Source organism: Pollachius pollachius (genome assembly GCF_949987615.1).
Source record: "Pollachius pollachius genome assembly, chromosome: 16".
NCBI lineage: Eukaryota > Metazoa > Chordata > Actinopteri > Gadiformes > Gadidae > Pollachius > Pollachius pollachius.
In genome coordinates, this window is record NC_136949.1 from 4668203 (window position 1) to 4682513 (window position 14311).

General features: G+C 48.8%; 1 protein-coding gene across 3 annotated transcripts in view; it reads right to left on the reverse strand.

The window, feature by feature from the left end:
* The window catches only part of daam1b (dishevelled associated activator of morphogenesis 1b), a 56548-nt gene that overhangs the window by 13828 nt on the left and 28409 nt on the right, over positions 1-14311 (reverse strand). For all 3 annotated transcript variants that reach the window (XM_079753712.1, XM_079753713.1, XM_079753711.1), the window contains exons 4-14: positions 9518-9589; positions 7871-7965; positions 6867-7200; positions 5709-5819; positions 5288-5391; positions 3699-3765; positions 3460-3577; positions 2804-2942; positions 2272-2330; positions 1994-2181; positions 872-1183 (exon numbers count right to left, since the gene is read on the reverse strand). In XM_079753712.1, coding sequence (XP_079609838.1) covers positions 872-1183; positions 1994-2181; positions 2272-2330; positions 2804-2942; positions 3460-3577; positions 3699-3765; positions 5288-5391; positions 5709-5819; positions 6867-7200; positions 7871-7965; positions 9518-9589 — 1599 coding nt within the window. The remainder of the gene's footprint in view (positions 1-871; positions 1184-1993; positions 2182-2271; positions 2331-2803; positions 2943-3459; positions 3578-3698; positions 3766-5287; positions 5392-5708; positions 5820-6866; positions 7201-7870; positions 7966-9517; positions 9590-14311) is intronic.

A 14311-nucleotide genomic window follows, 5' to 3' on the forward strand; every position in this document is an offset into this window, starting at 1 on the left:
ACTAGCAACCTTCCAGTTACCAGCCAACCCGCTCTACCTCCTGAGCCACATGCAATAAGATAGACGGATGGATAAAGTAAGAAACGGTAAAGGGCAGGGGGAGACAGAGACACAACTACTCTTTACTGACGAGGAACTGCACAAAAGTACTTTGTGAAATCGTTTTTGCTTTGGATACAGTATATCTATTCTTTAATGAAGGAATAATGGCTTTGTACTCTGACTAGGCTACTGTCGGGAGAATGTTCTTTTCTGCTCAGCGGGCCGTTTAGTATTGGATTTTAATATTGGATTGTTCTTAACAAATAGAATGAGTGCGACTAAGCCATTTTACCACCAGGTGTGAGAGGGATTAGTGATTACATGCCATTTTAAAATTGGCCCCTGCCCTGGCCCTTCAGCTGTGTTCCCACCACAGGACCTTTCCCCATGGTCAAGGAAGAATCCTAGAGGAGCTCTGAGCGCTTCCATTGCAGGAACTTTATCCAGGTTCAAGGAAGAACCCCGGAGGAACTCTGGGTTTCCACTACAGGAACTTCCTCTCGGGTCAAGGAAAAATCCTGGAGGAACTCTGAGCGTATCCATTGCAGGAATTTTCTCTAGGGTCAAAGAACTTTTGAAGAAACTCTGTGTTTCCAACGCAGGAAGGGTCAAGGAACCCTTGAAGGAACTCTGTGTTTCCACTGCAGGGACTTTCTCCAGGAACAAGGAAACTTTGGAGGAGCTCTGTGCGTTTCCACTCTAGAAACCTTCCCGAGGAACAAGGAACTTTTGGAGGAACTATGTGTGTTTTCACTGCCGGAACTTCCTCTAGGGTCAAGGAGCCTTCGGAGGAACTTAAAAACACGTATCCTGCTCCACTCCTCCTCACCTCGGCCAGCTTGTTCCAGTTGAACGACTTGAGGGCGTTGGAGGGCTGGGGGACGTTCTTCTTCTTCATGGAGGGTCCCAGGGGGGCCCCGGGGGGAGGGGGGATCCCGAATCCAGGCAGGCCCGGGGGAGGCGGGGGTCCGCCGGGGGGAGGGGGTGGGGGAGGGGGAGGGGGCATCATGCCCCCCGGGGCCGGCGGGGGAGGAGGAGGAGGAGGAGGGATCCCGAAGCTGGTCGCAGGGAGTGGAGACAGGGGACCCCCTGGGGGCCCTGGGGGAAGTGGGGGCCCGCCCGGGACCATGGTGGCCTGCCTCTGAGGGAAACAAACACAACACACCGATTGATACAACCTAATGCACAGCACCAAATAATTATACTGCTCTTCTCGTGTCGATCTAAGTGCTTTTTGCAGTTTGGGTTATCTCTTTTATTTATTTGCATTTAGAATTCTACTACTGTCCCGCACTTCCTGCCGTGACTACGTTTCCTGTCTAAGATCAAGAAGGATCATCTTATCTTACCAAGCAAATAACAAACAAACAAACAAACAGGCGTTTATGACCGGGCGTCTGTGTGTTATAACAGCTCCCACGCTAAACACATCAAAAAACGCCCTGCGGTCATGACCATGACTCCCAGGAGATAATGCTCTTACCAACTCACTGTCACAGGCTTCAAATCTGTAGATAAACTGAAATAGGATACCAGTAATGAGATCACAGTATGTAATGTGTTTGTATCATGTCTTTGGTTGCATATTTGCAAATAGTTTACGTTCTAATTGCTACTACTATTTATTCATTTAGCAGAAATTTTCAGCAGAACCTTTTCTGTTCAGCTCTGGAGCTAAGAAAGGGGGCTACGATGTCTTTGCTCAAGGGTGCCTCCCGGTAGAATGGGGCCCATTGGGGTTCAAACCCACAACTCTGCGTCCCCTTTCATCACTTACACCCACAAGTGCCCCCCTATCCTCTCACCGACCCCCACCCTCCTCCTTCCATCCCCTTTTATCCTTCTATGTCACCTCAACAGGTCGCTTAACAGCGATTGGCCGAAAGCGCCACTGCGTCGACACAGGGGAGCTGTGATTGGCTGAGAGGTGGCGGCGGTGGGCGGGACGTACGGTGCTGAGTTGGTGCAGCCGATTGGTCAGCTCGGCCACCTGCTGCTTGACGTTCTTGTGCTCGCTGCTCTCCTTCTCCAGCTTCTCCTTCATCTTGTTCAGCGTCTGCATCATGTCCTCCTTCTCCTGCGTCTTGGCGTCGCACTCGCGCTCCTTCTTGTCGAACTTCTGCTGCAGCTCGTGGTGCTCTGGGGGGGGGGGGGGGGCATCGGTTAAACAGGGGCGTGTCGCGATGGATCAGAGAGCTCTTGGGGGGCCGAGTGGTGGATCAAACGCACCTTTCCTCATGGTCTCCGCCTGCTCCTTCCACTGCTTCACCTCGTTCTCGTTCACCAGCCTGGAAAGCGGACGAGAAATACGCGTCAAAAAATAATTGTGTAGATTAATAAATCATAGATCTCGGGATTGATGTCCGGAGAAACATCCCTGAAAGCGGATGGGAGTCGTTTTGCAAACCTCATGTTTCCTCGTTTGCTCTCCGTGTCTTTTTCATTTGCTTACTTCGGGTGTCTTAAAATCCATAACCCTTTCTGGGTAATCAGTCCGATCGATACAGCTGTACAATTTATATTTGTTTGCTTTCTCCGTGGAGGTAAAGAGCACGCTATTCCCAATGACATATATTTGTAAAGAAGAAGAAGAAGAACAACAACAACAACTCAACAACATGGTGGCAAACTGTCCGTAACCCTCATGCAATCATCTCTGGCCACGTACTGGTTCCCAGTGAGGTATGCTGGTCTTACTGGTCAGTGTAATATATCAGTCAGGTATATGTTGAGGGGAGGGGTCACGGTGGGAGTCACTCACATCCGGACCACGTTCTTCACGTTAAAGTTCTCCAGGGGCGTGCTGTCGGGGTCGTGACCTTTGTCGTTCTGCAAGACCATCTGCTGGACGATCCGGTCAAGCAGCAGCCAGTACTGCACCGTGTTCCCACTCCTCTTATCTGAGGGGGGGGGGGGGGAGAGAGAGAGAGAGAGAGAGAGAGAGAGACACAGACAGACAGACAGACAGACAGACAGACAGAGAGAGAGAGAGAGAGAGAGACAGACAGAGACAGAGACAGAGAGAGAGAGAGAGAGAGAGAGAGAGAGACAGAGACAGAGACAGAGACAGAGACAGAGACAGAGACAGAGACAGAGACAGAGACAGAGACAGAGAGAGAGAGAGAGACAGACAGACAGACAGACAGACAGACAGACAGACAGACAGACAGACAGACAGACAGACAGACAGACAGACAGACAAAGAAAGCAAATGAAAAAACAAAAGGGTAGAGAAAAAAGAACAGGCCTCAAATTATTACGTTTTACTTCAAACAAAATTTCAAGCATAATTATTATTTTATTTACTTGAAAGTGAAATTGCGGCCATTATTTGCCATAACTATTTTCCTGAGTAGTCATGTGACGTGTAATTGCCAGCCAATCAGGCGCGAGCCCACGGGCCTCTCAGCCACTCACGGGGCATCAGGAGGCAGTGGTGCAGCACCGACATGAAGTGCGGGTGGGCCTCCGTGTGGTTCATCCTCTTGCGGATGAGGTCGAACACCTGGGTGGCACTCTTGGTGTCTATGTGAACCTGGAGAGGAGAGGGGGGGGGGGGGGGGGGAAGGAAGCACCGGTCAGTTTGTTGGAACAATTAGGTGAAACGGGAGTGGGGGGGTATGTGGGGACGAGGAAGCGAGGGAACGTAAGCATACCGATTCAAACCGCTTGGCGAGGGCCAGCTCATCGTCGTTCCGCAGCATCTCGAAGTAGTCCAAATGCCTGACAAAATAACATGCAATCGGTGAGCCACATTTATTGTATGTTGTGTGACACACCAGCGCGACGTTAGCGATGGGTTGGCAAGCGACATGCTAACCGGCTAGCATCATATCCAGACGTTAGCATTACAGGTCAGGTCCCTTTCTATAGATCTGAATCACAGTCTCAATTTAACCGGACCACTGGGTACTGTGGCACTTAATGTGCGCACTTATTGTATGTTGTACGTCCTGGCACTTAAAAATAGTAATAGCATTGTGTAGCATCTTCTGGCTATCTTTGTTGTGCACAGGGAATGGGTTAACCTAGCGATTGAAAGTGCTTGGCACATGGTTCTATGAACATCTTTACTCTACCGACAGCGATATATCGTTGTTTCTCTTTCTTCTGACAAATCTACTTTTTTACTTTTGAAAGAAAGTGTCTTCTAAACGCCCAAATGCCAAAGTCACAAAAAGGGACAGGAAAGTGTAGTCTGTACTGTAGTCGTTAGGGTGTTGGAATGCAGCCCAAAGGGCCCTGGCATCCAGTCTACCTAAAGGCATCCTTGAGTGAGACACCGCAGACCCTAAAACCTGCTTCTTAATAATACCCCTCTGAAACCACTGTTCGTCTCCATGGATAAAACCTCCAGAAGCCAAACGACTACAGAGTCAGATAGTGAATAGTAGAAGTGGCGCACAACTACGATGCCGTGACACACCGATTGTGCAAATCAACAAAGGAAACCAAAAGCCAACAACAGCCATTGATATCCAGGATGTTGACGATTTGCCCGCTCGGTGACACGGAAAACACCGCCTCCCTACAGAGGGGGTGAGCGAGAGAATCGTCAGCAGAAGGCCCACTTCCCCCTCAGGTAGGTCAGACCTCAAACCCGACCACATCAAGGCCATGAAACCCTCGCCCACGGAGCCTGCGCCCATTACACCCCCATCCCGGGCCAGAGGCCCTGCCCAGTCCCCACTCAGTTTTGCGACAACAACACAACAACACAAACCCTCTCCTCTGATAACACAAAGGGCCCTCGGGGGCCCCGCATCTGGTATTGTGTTGCACTGGCATCCACATGAAAGGGCATAAGGGAAACGAGGAGAGGAAAAATAAAATGGCCGCAGTGACAAATATCTGGAGGCTGCAAGATTCGGTTGTTCGGAGTATGGCAGGGTGACTCAACGACAAGGTACAATAATAACTGTATCCTGTTTTTATCATTCAATTATTTGGGGTATTAGGTATTTTTGAAACTTGGATCTACGTGATCCAAGTTCACTATGTGAAAAATAACCTATCTAACAATTTTATTCAATTTGAGTTAAATTAAAGTTGATGCAAAAAAAGACATGTAACTGTTATTCAGAGTGAAGTAACTCTCAATAACTCTTTCCCGCCAAAAAGGCCATCTTTTTTTTCTATGATTCTGATTTTTTTATTACATTTTGGGGATTTTTTCATAGATCCGATACAGACTAAAAGGTGCCTTTGTTACAAGCCTACAGAGCAGACAGGCGTTCAACCTCACCGGTCTAGCGTAGCGTTCTCGTGCAGGCGTAGCTTATCGATGATAGGCTGGATTCCTAGCATCAGGAACTCATAGCGCAGGTGGATGCGGAACTCCAAGCTCGTCTGAAAACAAAACGACAACAAACCGATGAGTACATAAGATAGATAGATAGAAACTTCATTTCATCCCATACATGAGAAATTCACTTATTACAGCAGCCCATAGAATATAAAAAGGTGCAATAATAAAAGAAAGAAAGTTATATTATGTCCACGCCTAAGGGTTACAAAACAGATGAGGCTAAAAGGTCCTTTAATACAGAAGAAATACTTAATGTCACATGTACAGGGGAAAGAGCACATAAACAATATTATTGTACGCAGACGGATATGATTGGACCAGTAGTGTGCGGACACTGGTGAGGAAGAATGGTCCTTACCTCTCCAGCACCCTGACTCAGCACGGCGTTGATGAAGGACATGACCGCCGTCTTCATGTTCACCTCCTCCCGGTAGCGGCCCGTACTCCGGTCCAGGTCGTTCAGTAATGTCTGCAGGGGTCAAACGTTCACATGGTGAGTTGGTTGGCAATCGTTAAGCAGTGGATCAGAATGGAATTAACTGCTTGATTGGTTGAATCCCGGATCGTTTAGTAATGTCTGAGGAGTCACAACCTCTGTAATCTGAAAATTCTGTTTTCACACATTCACATTTGTCTTACTGCCATTTGTTGATTATGCCTTTTCCCTGATCCCATTTGGGGAGGTCAAGGGTCAAAGGCTCCAACTGATAAGGCACCGCTATGTCTCGCTACTCCCATGGAGTTTCTTAAGGATTTTGTTAAGGCTCTGGGTGTTGAGGATCCAAATATATACATAAGACAGTCCCTCCAGAAAAATGTGGGGTTTTTTTGTGATTGTTGCGGCCAAAAATCCTTGATTATGCGGCACGTTTTCTCAAAAAAATGCGATGAGATATGCAGCATTTTTATGCGATAAAATTGCGGAAACTTGCAAAAATTGCGGGAACTTGCGGAAAAATGCGGGAACTTGCGAAAAACGCAGCTTTTCGATGAAGTTCAAGTCGCATAATTACGTCACTTCATAACGTTCCCATGGCAACAGGGGTAAATGGCTGCTCTTGTGTGAAGTAAACGCAACATTTTTCAACTTTCTGCTGAGATATATGTGACTTTTTTGCAACGGAAATGCAGGGAATATGAAATCATGCAAGCCCCGCATATTTTGCGCGGAAATCTGCAATTTATGCGGTGAAAGTGCAGCATATTTGAAAAAATGCGACCCCTGCATGAATATGCAGACTTTGGCTGATTATGCGTTGAATGATGCGATCGCATAATCGCGTTTTTATGGAGGGACTGATAAGAAATACCGATAAACAGCAGGTAGAGACTCAGGTGGCTTTGTTTGTTTGCGTGCCGTCTTTGGCGTTGGGAGTTGTTTCCGTTCAATATGCTGCATATGCTTTGTTTTCTAGCATATTGCAGCCGCGATTGCCTCGCTTTGGAAAGCTTGATCAATCGGTGTTCAAAATACGCGGAGAAATGAGTTAATCCGATTAAAAGACTGCCTCCTTACCTGGAAGCGCGTCCGCTCGCAGGCGAAGCGCTGGTAGTGCTGCATGGCCTCCAGGATCTTCTTGTGCCCCCCGGGCACCAGACACACAGCGCCCATGATCTCCAACACCGCCACCTTGGTCTTGACGTTCTCCGTGGCCAGGCTCTGGGCGATGATGTTGATGCTCTCCGAGTGCGAGAGCACGTGGGCGCGGCCCTGAGAGTTGTTCATCAGCGCCTTGACGCAGCCGATGAGCGAGGTGTGGATCTGCGACTCGGTGGTCTCGTGGTCCATGCTCTTCAGGAAGTTGAGGATGCAGGTGAGGCCGTCCACGTCGATGAAGCGCGTCACGAACCTGGTGGTAAGGGGAGCGAGAGGGGGAGGAAGAGAGGGGGAAGGGGCTTTCGTTGAAAGTGTTGAAAAACGATGGACGAAATATGGGAACTCTCCCTGAACATGTTGGAATGGAGGGACAACTGTTGAGATGGAAACAGTGTTTTAAAAGGTCCCATATTGTACCAGCAGGTGTGAGTGTGAAGCCATTTTGAAAATCGGCCTCTGACTGTGTTTTGGTGACATCATAAGTGGGCGTGTCCACCTGAATGTATGACGGATAGATGAGCAACGTTTGCTACAGTCCACTGGGAAGGCTGGGAGACTGATCTACCAGCACACATCTAGGTGGAAACGCCCACTTGTGTTGTCACTAGAGGCAGATTTTCAAAATGGCTTGTAGCGGCTAATCACGCTCACACCTGGTGTGAGTAGTGTGGACATGGTCTTTCTTGAGAGTCCTGTGATTAAAAGTCTTTTAAAGGTGGACCGTCACAAGAGAGTGAAATATGATAGCGATATTTTTCTTTCCTCATTTGACCTTTCAGTTTCCTTTTCAAAGTGTATGAATTCAATTAAAATTGAATTAAAACATTAGAATTGAGGCTTAAAAATGCTTAGGACTTCAGCAATCCGTTGGCTCAGACAGAATGAGCGAGCGAGCGAGGGAGCGAGCAGGACTGTACACCCACCTCATGGGTTGCGTCCGCAGCGCTGTCTTCAGGCTCTCTATGGTCTTGTTCCTCTCCTCCTCATCCTCCTTCTCCAGCGCCAGGAGAGTCTTCCTCTGTTTGGGCCCGAAAAACTTCATCAATCCTCTGACAAGACCCAGAACCCAGCCGGTAATGGCTTGATCAAGCATTTATTCTGCATAATTGCTACACGTTTGAATACCTTGAGATAGACCGAAGTCCTGTAATATTATAGCACTTGGTTCTATGAACATCCTTACCGTTTCTCCTTCTTCTGATAAATGTACTTATTGTGAGTTATTTTGGATAAAAGCGTCTGCTAAATCCCCTCAATATAAATGTATTACATAAATCATTTTTCATTGCATATTCTTTGTAAAAATGTGTACATTTTCTGTATCTGTCTAGTGTCCTGAAACGCCGCTGCTGGGACAGGCCATATGGGATCCATAAAGTTTATTTGTGTTTATGTAACGTTGCAGGGAGTGTGACCCACTTCCATCAGTCTCCAGAGTACAGTATGAATGTCCGTGTTTCATAACCAAGAAAAAAACCAGAGGGCCGGCCTTCCTCTCGCAGCCCTGCTAATCATAGACTGACGGGTCAGCAGACAACCAAAACTTTATTCACATAGGTCAGCACACAAAAAAAGGAAAAAACGAATATGGGAAGGGGAGAAGGAAAACAATGGCGGACTCGAGCTTGGCCTCGCTTCAGGAACGCACATCAACAAGTTCCCGTGCGGAACGTCACGGGTTCCACGGGGGAGAACAACCACGCTCAGTGCGATAAAAATAACTTGTTAACGTCTCGCATGTTGCTGCGACACCGAGCGAAGATAAAATTACACAAAAACCCGAAACAAAGCCCGTTTGTTTGAAACATGCGAGGCGAACGGGTCATTTGATCGACTGAGACGGCTATAAACGCTGTGCAGGCCGCATCACGTCATGTATTAGTTCAGTCCTCTCCCCGGCGTGGTTTGGACACACAAGAGCGGCTCTGTGATAACAGCGAGGGCCTGTGGTGGATCTCTATGGCCGCCGGGATCAAGGTCCCCATGTGTAAATCAAAAGGCTGTTCTTTCAGGGGTTTAGCCCACGAAGAATCCTCTTTCGTTGGCTCCTGCTGCCCGTGTCATAATTACATGAATCTTTCCCAATTAGTGGAATTGGAAAATGAGAGTTCTGCCGCGCACCGTTTGTAATAGTGCCAGAAGGGGATAATTGCGATATCATTTTTTCACTCCTCCGAAGAGTATCCCAGTGCATTATCTTGGTTTTAAAAGGATTCGTTCAGCCAGGGTTGAATAGTTTGAGTTCCAAAGGATTCATTCATCACAAGTGTGTTCTAGTCTATGCTTGTGTGCTATTTTGGTTTCAAAAGGATCATTCATCCAAAGTGTCTCCTAGTGTATTATTTTGGTTTCAACAGGATTCACTCATCACAAGTGGGTTCTGGTGTATGCTTTGGTTTCAAAAGGATTTATTCGTCCAAAGTGTCTTCTTTTGGCCCCAAAAGGCCTCAGTGTGTTATACTGTATTTTAGTATATTCCACTGTCTTCTTTTGGCCCCAAAAGAAGACAGTGGCCCCAATAGTGTGTTGTAGTGTATAGTGTAGTGTAGGCTTGTTTCCTCAGGACTCACGGCTGCCATGGAATTGAGCTGATCGATGTAGTACTCTGGCCAACTGGTCGCGCTGTTATTCTCCTCTTGTTCCTGAAACACAAGAGATGGACACACGGTTAGGTTGTTGTGCTACCGCTATGGCTTTCCATTACGGCACGTGACCAAGGGCTCTGCAAATAAACTGTAATGGACTTGACTCGATCATCCATCCCATTGATGACTTCGTACTAGGTCCTAAGAAAATGATTTGATCTGATTTATCTCACAGAAATGAAATGATGAATCAAGGAAGATGTTACAGCGGGAAACATCTTTAGATAAACATGCCAAAAATAATAGAATTTAGTCAATGAAAAAAAGGGGGGGAGGGGCAAACACTTTTGGGATAATGCATTACATCATCAATACGACCTAATGCACGGGTCACATGATCTGAACGATCTAATCTGGGGAAGGAGATCACCGGGAAAGACAAGCACTTGTCATGCAGGAAACAGAGATCCATCGCCACTTCTGGGCTTAAAGTTTAATCTGACCACTCTTGAAACATCACTTCTGGGCCCCAATAAATCACTTTGACCAATCATAGAGTAGCAAACTCACAGCATCATCTGCATAGAGACATGTGGGCCCCCCACACAAGACAAGAGCGACAAGGAGGGCCCGAGGGGCCCCTGCTGTATAAATAGTCTGATGTCAGATGAATTGGAGCAGCGAAGGTAAAGTAGGCCGGCACAGACAGAACCGGCCTGTTCAGGCTCCAGCTTCCCTCGACTCATCGAGGACAGACGGAGAGAAATCTGGTGTTTCGTGGTCGTTCCTCATGTTTTGAACCCACTACAGCGGGCAGAGAGAGAGAGAGGCTTTGGACGTCAATGTGTCTGAACGCGGTTCAAATCGGGGTTAGCTAGGGCTCGGGCACTGCCACCTGGCCGGACATCCACCAGAACTTTTAATTGTTTGCCAAATGTTTATTTTTTTCGATTGAACAAATTCTAGGGCATTTAGCAGACGCTTGTATCCAAAGCGACCGACAACCATTCATACACACATTCACGGCGGCTGCAACCACCCAAGGCGCCAGCCAGCTCGTCTGGAGCAGGCAGGGTTTGGTGTCTTCCTCATGGAGACCTTGACACTAGGAGGACCCCCAACACCTAGGAGGAGCTGGGGGTCGAACTAGCAACCCTCCGCTTACAAGTCAAGACACTCTTCCTCCTGAGCTAAGCCAATCCCTAAAATAGCAACAAAACATATCCCTGAAGCATTGTATTGCTAATGTACCAACTTCTTTTTGCATCCACTTTGACCATTGGCACGTTGAAGGCCTACAGACGGCTCCCGGCCTCCACTACAGAACCCTGGTCCCATTAAGCCCAACAAGCCGTGACCATCAAAAACTAATTGGGCAGCAGTTATAGTAGCAAGCCTGTGGAGGCTTGGCAGAGAGGGGAGGGGGTTGGGAACTCAAAGGCTTGGCTGGCCGCTCTCCCTCCTGGATCTCACACTGACAGGGAGGACGGGATCGCCCACACACACACACACACACACACACACACACACTCACACTCACACTCACACTCACACTCACACTCACACTCTCACACACACACACACACAGACACAGAGTGTTGAACTTTGGAGCGGGTTCAAGTTTCGAAATTGCGTGAAGGGGGAGGCAGGATGGATCAAAGGGATGGTGAAGGGGCTTTTATTGTGAAAAACGAGTGAATCACTTGGTCACACTCGGGGAAGTCAGGGGGCCTTGAACCTGGCCGATCGGCCGACCGCTAAACGGGGGCTTAAGGAAAAGAAAAAAGTAACCGATATGCGTGGCGGTCCCTTTTCCCTTAGATCTCTCAGACGTAAAGATGAGATACTGCTGGCGTTACCTTATATGGAGCGCAGGAAGCCATCCCCAGACAGCCAGGAAGGGAAACGTTAAGTTAAAGAAGAGAAAGGCCGGTCGACCGCAGGCTTTGAGAGAGGCCTCGTTCAAACACCAGCGACGGGCATCGCAGAAAGAGAGACCGAGACCGAGACAGAGACAGAGAGACAGAGAGACAGAGACAGAGACAGAGACAGAGAGAGAGAGAGAGAATGCAGAGCAAGGGAGAGCGAGAGAGGGAGAAAGACAGACAGAGAGAGAGACAAACACAGAGAGAGACAGAGAGAGAGACAGGGAGAGAGACAGAGACAGACAGAGAAAGAGAGAGAGAGAGCAGAGAGCAGAGAGACGGAAAGAGAGGGAGTATAGAGCCCGAGAGGAGAGACAGACAGATCACCAGCGCGGTCGGCTGCCCTGTCCACACAGCTCTGACGTTGCAGTGGTCCTTAAGGACAGAGCCCGCCTCCCCCTGTCTGCACCGACCTGTCCGCCTCTTGGCAGGAGGGGAAGGTGTCGATAAGAGATCTACCGGGCGAAGGCAGCCAGCTTCATCACTCTGGGGCTCGGACAGCCGACCTGACTCCCTCCTTCCTCCCCCCATCCTCCCCCTTATGGGCCCTCTGTCCTCGCCTACAAAGGCTGCACCTGTGGACGGAGAGCGGTCCTGTCCCGTCCTGTTTGTTTAGGACAGCCCAAAGCTTCCCTGCTCCTCCTCCATCAACACACACACACACACACACACACACACACACACACACACACACACACACACACACACACACACACACACACACACACACACACACACACACACAGGCCCAACGGGAGCCGTGCCAATCGCCTCTCTCCGGCTGGGCTGGCTGCCGACTCAGCATTATTAATCTACTTCCCCCCCCCCCTCCCCCCCACCCCCGACCCACATCCACATCCCTACCCAGCCCTCCCCCCAGCCTTCCACACCGCACGTAAGGCAGTAATACAGTCATCATCCCTGTCCCAGAACCAGGAGCAAGGAACAAGCATGCGAGCACCCAACCCCAAACCTACTAGTACAAACGCCGCACGCTGACTGCGTCTCTCCTCCGATACGAGCCAAAACACAGGCGAGCCAAAACCCGAGATGAACCCAGCGAGTGCCAGAGCCCAGGGGCTAGCAATACAGGATTAAAGTATTGAACTATTTTCTATGGAAACTTTGTTTTGCCCTTCCCCTGACTGCAAAGAACCAGGCCGTTAATTGGGACACTTCTCTGCTCTTGGTTGCATTCCACGTCCGGACGAACACGCACACGCACACACACACACATACAAACAATCACACACACATTCCCCTCAAACACTCATCCATCTCTGCTCTGCTGACACACAGCTGGCTGTAGCCTGCAGGGTGCTAGTCTGGTCTTACCGGGTACAGTATGTTGAGCATGATGGTATTTTAAACGGTGTGGGGTGGGGTTCAAAGGATCAGGAAGGTTTGGATGTTAACATGAACGTGTACATAGAGGAAGGAGAGGGTATTTAAAGGGGGGCTGGGTATGAGAGACAGGTAAGCAGGTTTAATGGCATCGTTAAGTTGCTGGATGTCAACGTCCTGGGGGTAAACGGGGCCGCAGAGATGTGTTTCGTGCGCCAACAGAACTCACCAGATTGCGCCTAATTTTTATAGCCTTTCAAATTTGGACCGCGCTACCATTTAGGTGAATTATCACAGATCGTATCGCTAAATTAATACACATGTTTGTGAACCGCCCGGAAGGCAACAAACACACAAAACGACGAAATAAACGCTAACACATTGTCCGACAGCTGCTTTCTCCGGTGCCTCCGAGGTGAAGGGATCACCGTGAATCACGCTCATTCCTCCGTCCTCGACGACTCCGTCCCCACCGCCCCTGCCCTGACCACCTCGTCTTTACGACCGGACGGACGGACACGTCCACACACGATACGTGAGCTGGCGCAGGACGAGCCCAGAGCAGGATATCCTGCAGGCTGGATGCATGGCTATCAGCTCCAAGGCCTGGGGAGCCACGGCTGCCAATTAAACACAGTAAAACCCAAATACACAAAAGACAAACGGAGGATGGGGGGGTTTTAAACGTCAACTGGGTGGCAAACGGCTCTGATCTCGAAGTGGTGAGTGACTCACGCAACATTTAAAAAAACAGTTAAAAAGATGTTTTTTTAGGTTTGGGTGGTTTTCAACCCGGGAGGAAATGAAGAGATTCTCTGGGTGCTCTTTGTAAGCCGGGACTCTAAACCGAGTAACGACTTGTTTTTCCTCCGTCGTATAAAAATGGTAAAAACAAGGAACTGGTTACCACACTTCATTTGGGACCTGCTGTAGATTATGACGACGAGTACTAATGGATACGGTTAGCACTAACTGACTGAACTTCCTGTCCAACTGAATTACAGAGGTCTGACCTCAGCTACTCCACAGGCTTTTGTTGCCTTCTGTGGCGTGTGCATTGTTCTCAGACAGCGTTTTACCATTGAGAAATGGTTGTAGCTGCAGCAATCAAATACAGTGCATATATTCTCATAATTTCTCATCCGATTCCCGGAGATGAACGTTCGAGGCGTGTTCGACATAAATGGGCCCACAAGCTCTTGAGGAAGGAAGATAACTGTATTGAAATTGTAAAACTGCTTGCCAGAGGTTTCCCTATAGTAGATGATGGCGCAGTGGTCAAGTAATGGGCCGGTTTGAAGCTGCATGTTGCACAGGGTATTCTTCAAGGGGAGTAGCAAAAAATGCATTACTTTTATAAGTTCTCAATTCCAAGGTCCATCTGTTATCACAGAAACTATCGGGGGGCCCCCTTATGCTGCCGTCAGTCTGTCGCTGGCCCCCACCGGGCTACCCCCAGTCGAGAGAGACCCCCGGCCACATGGCGGTAACAACGTTTCCGGGGGTAACC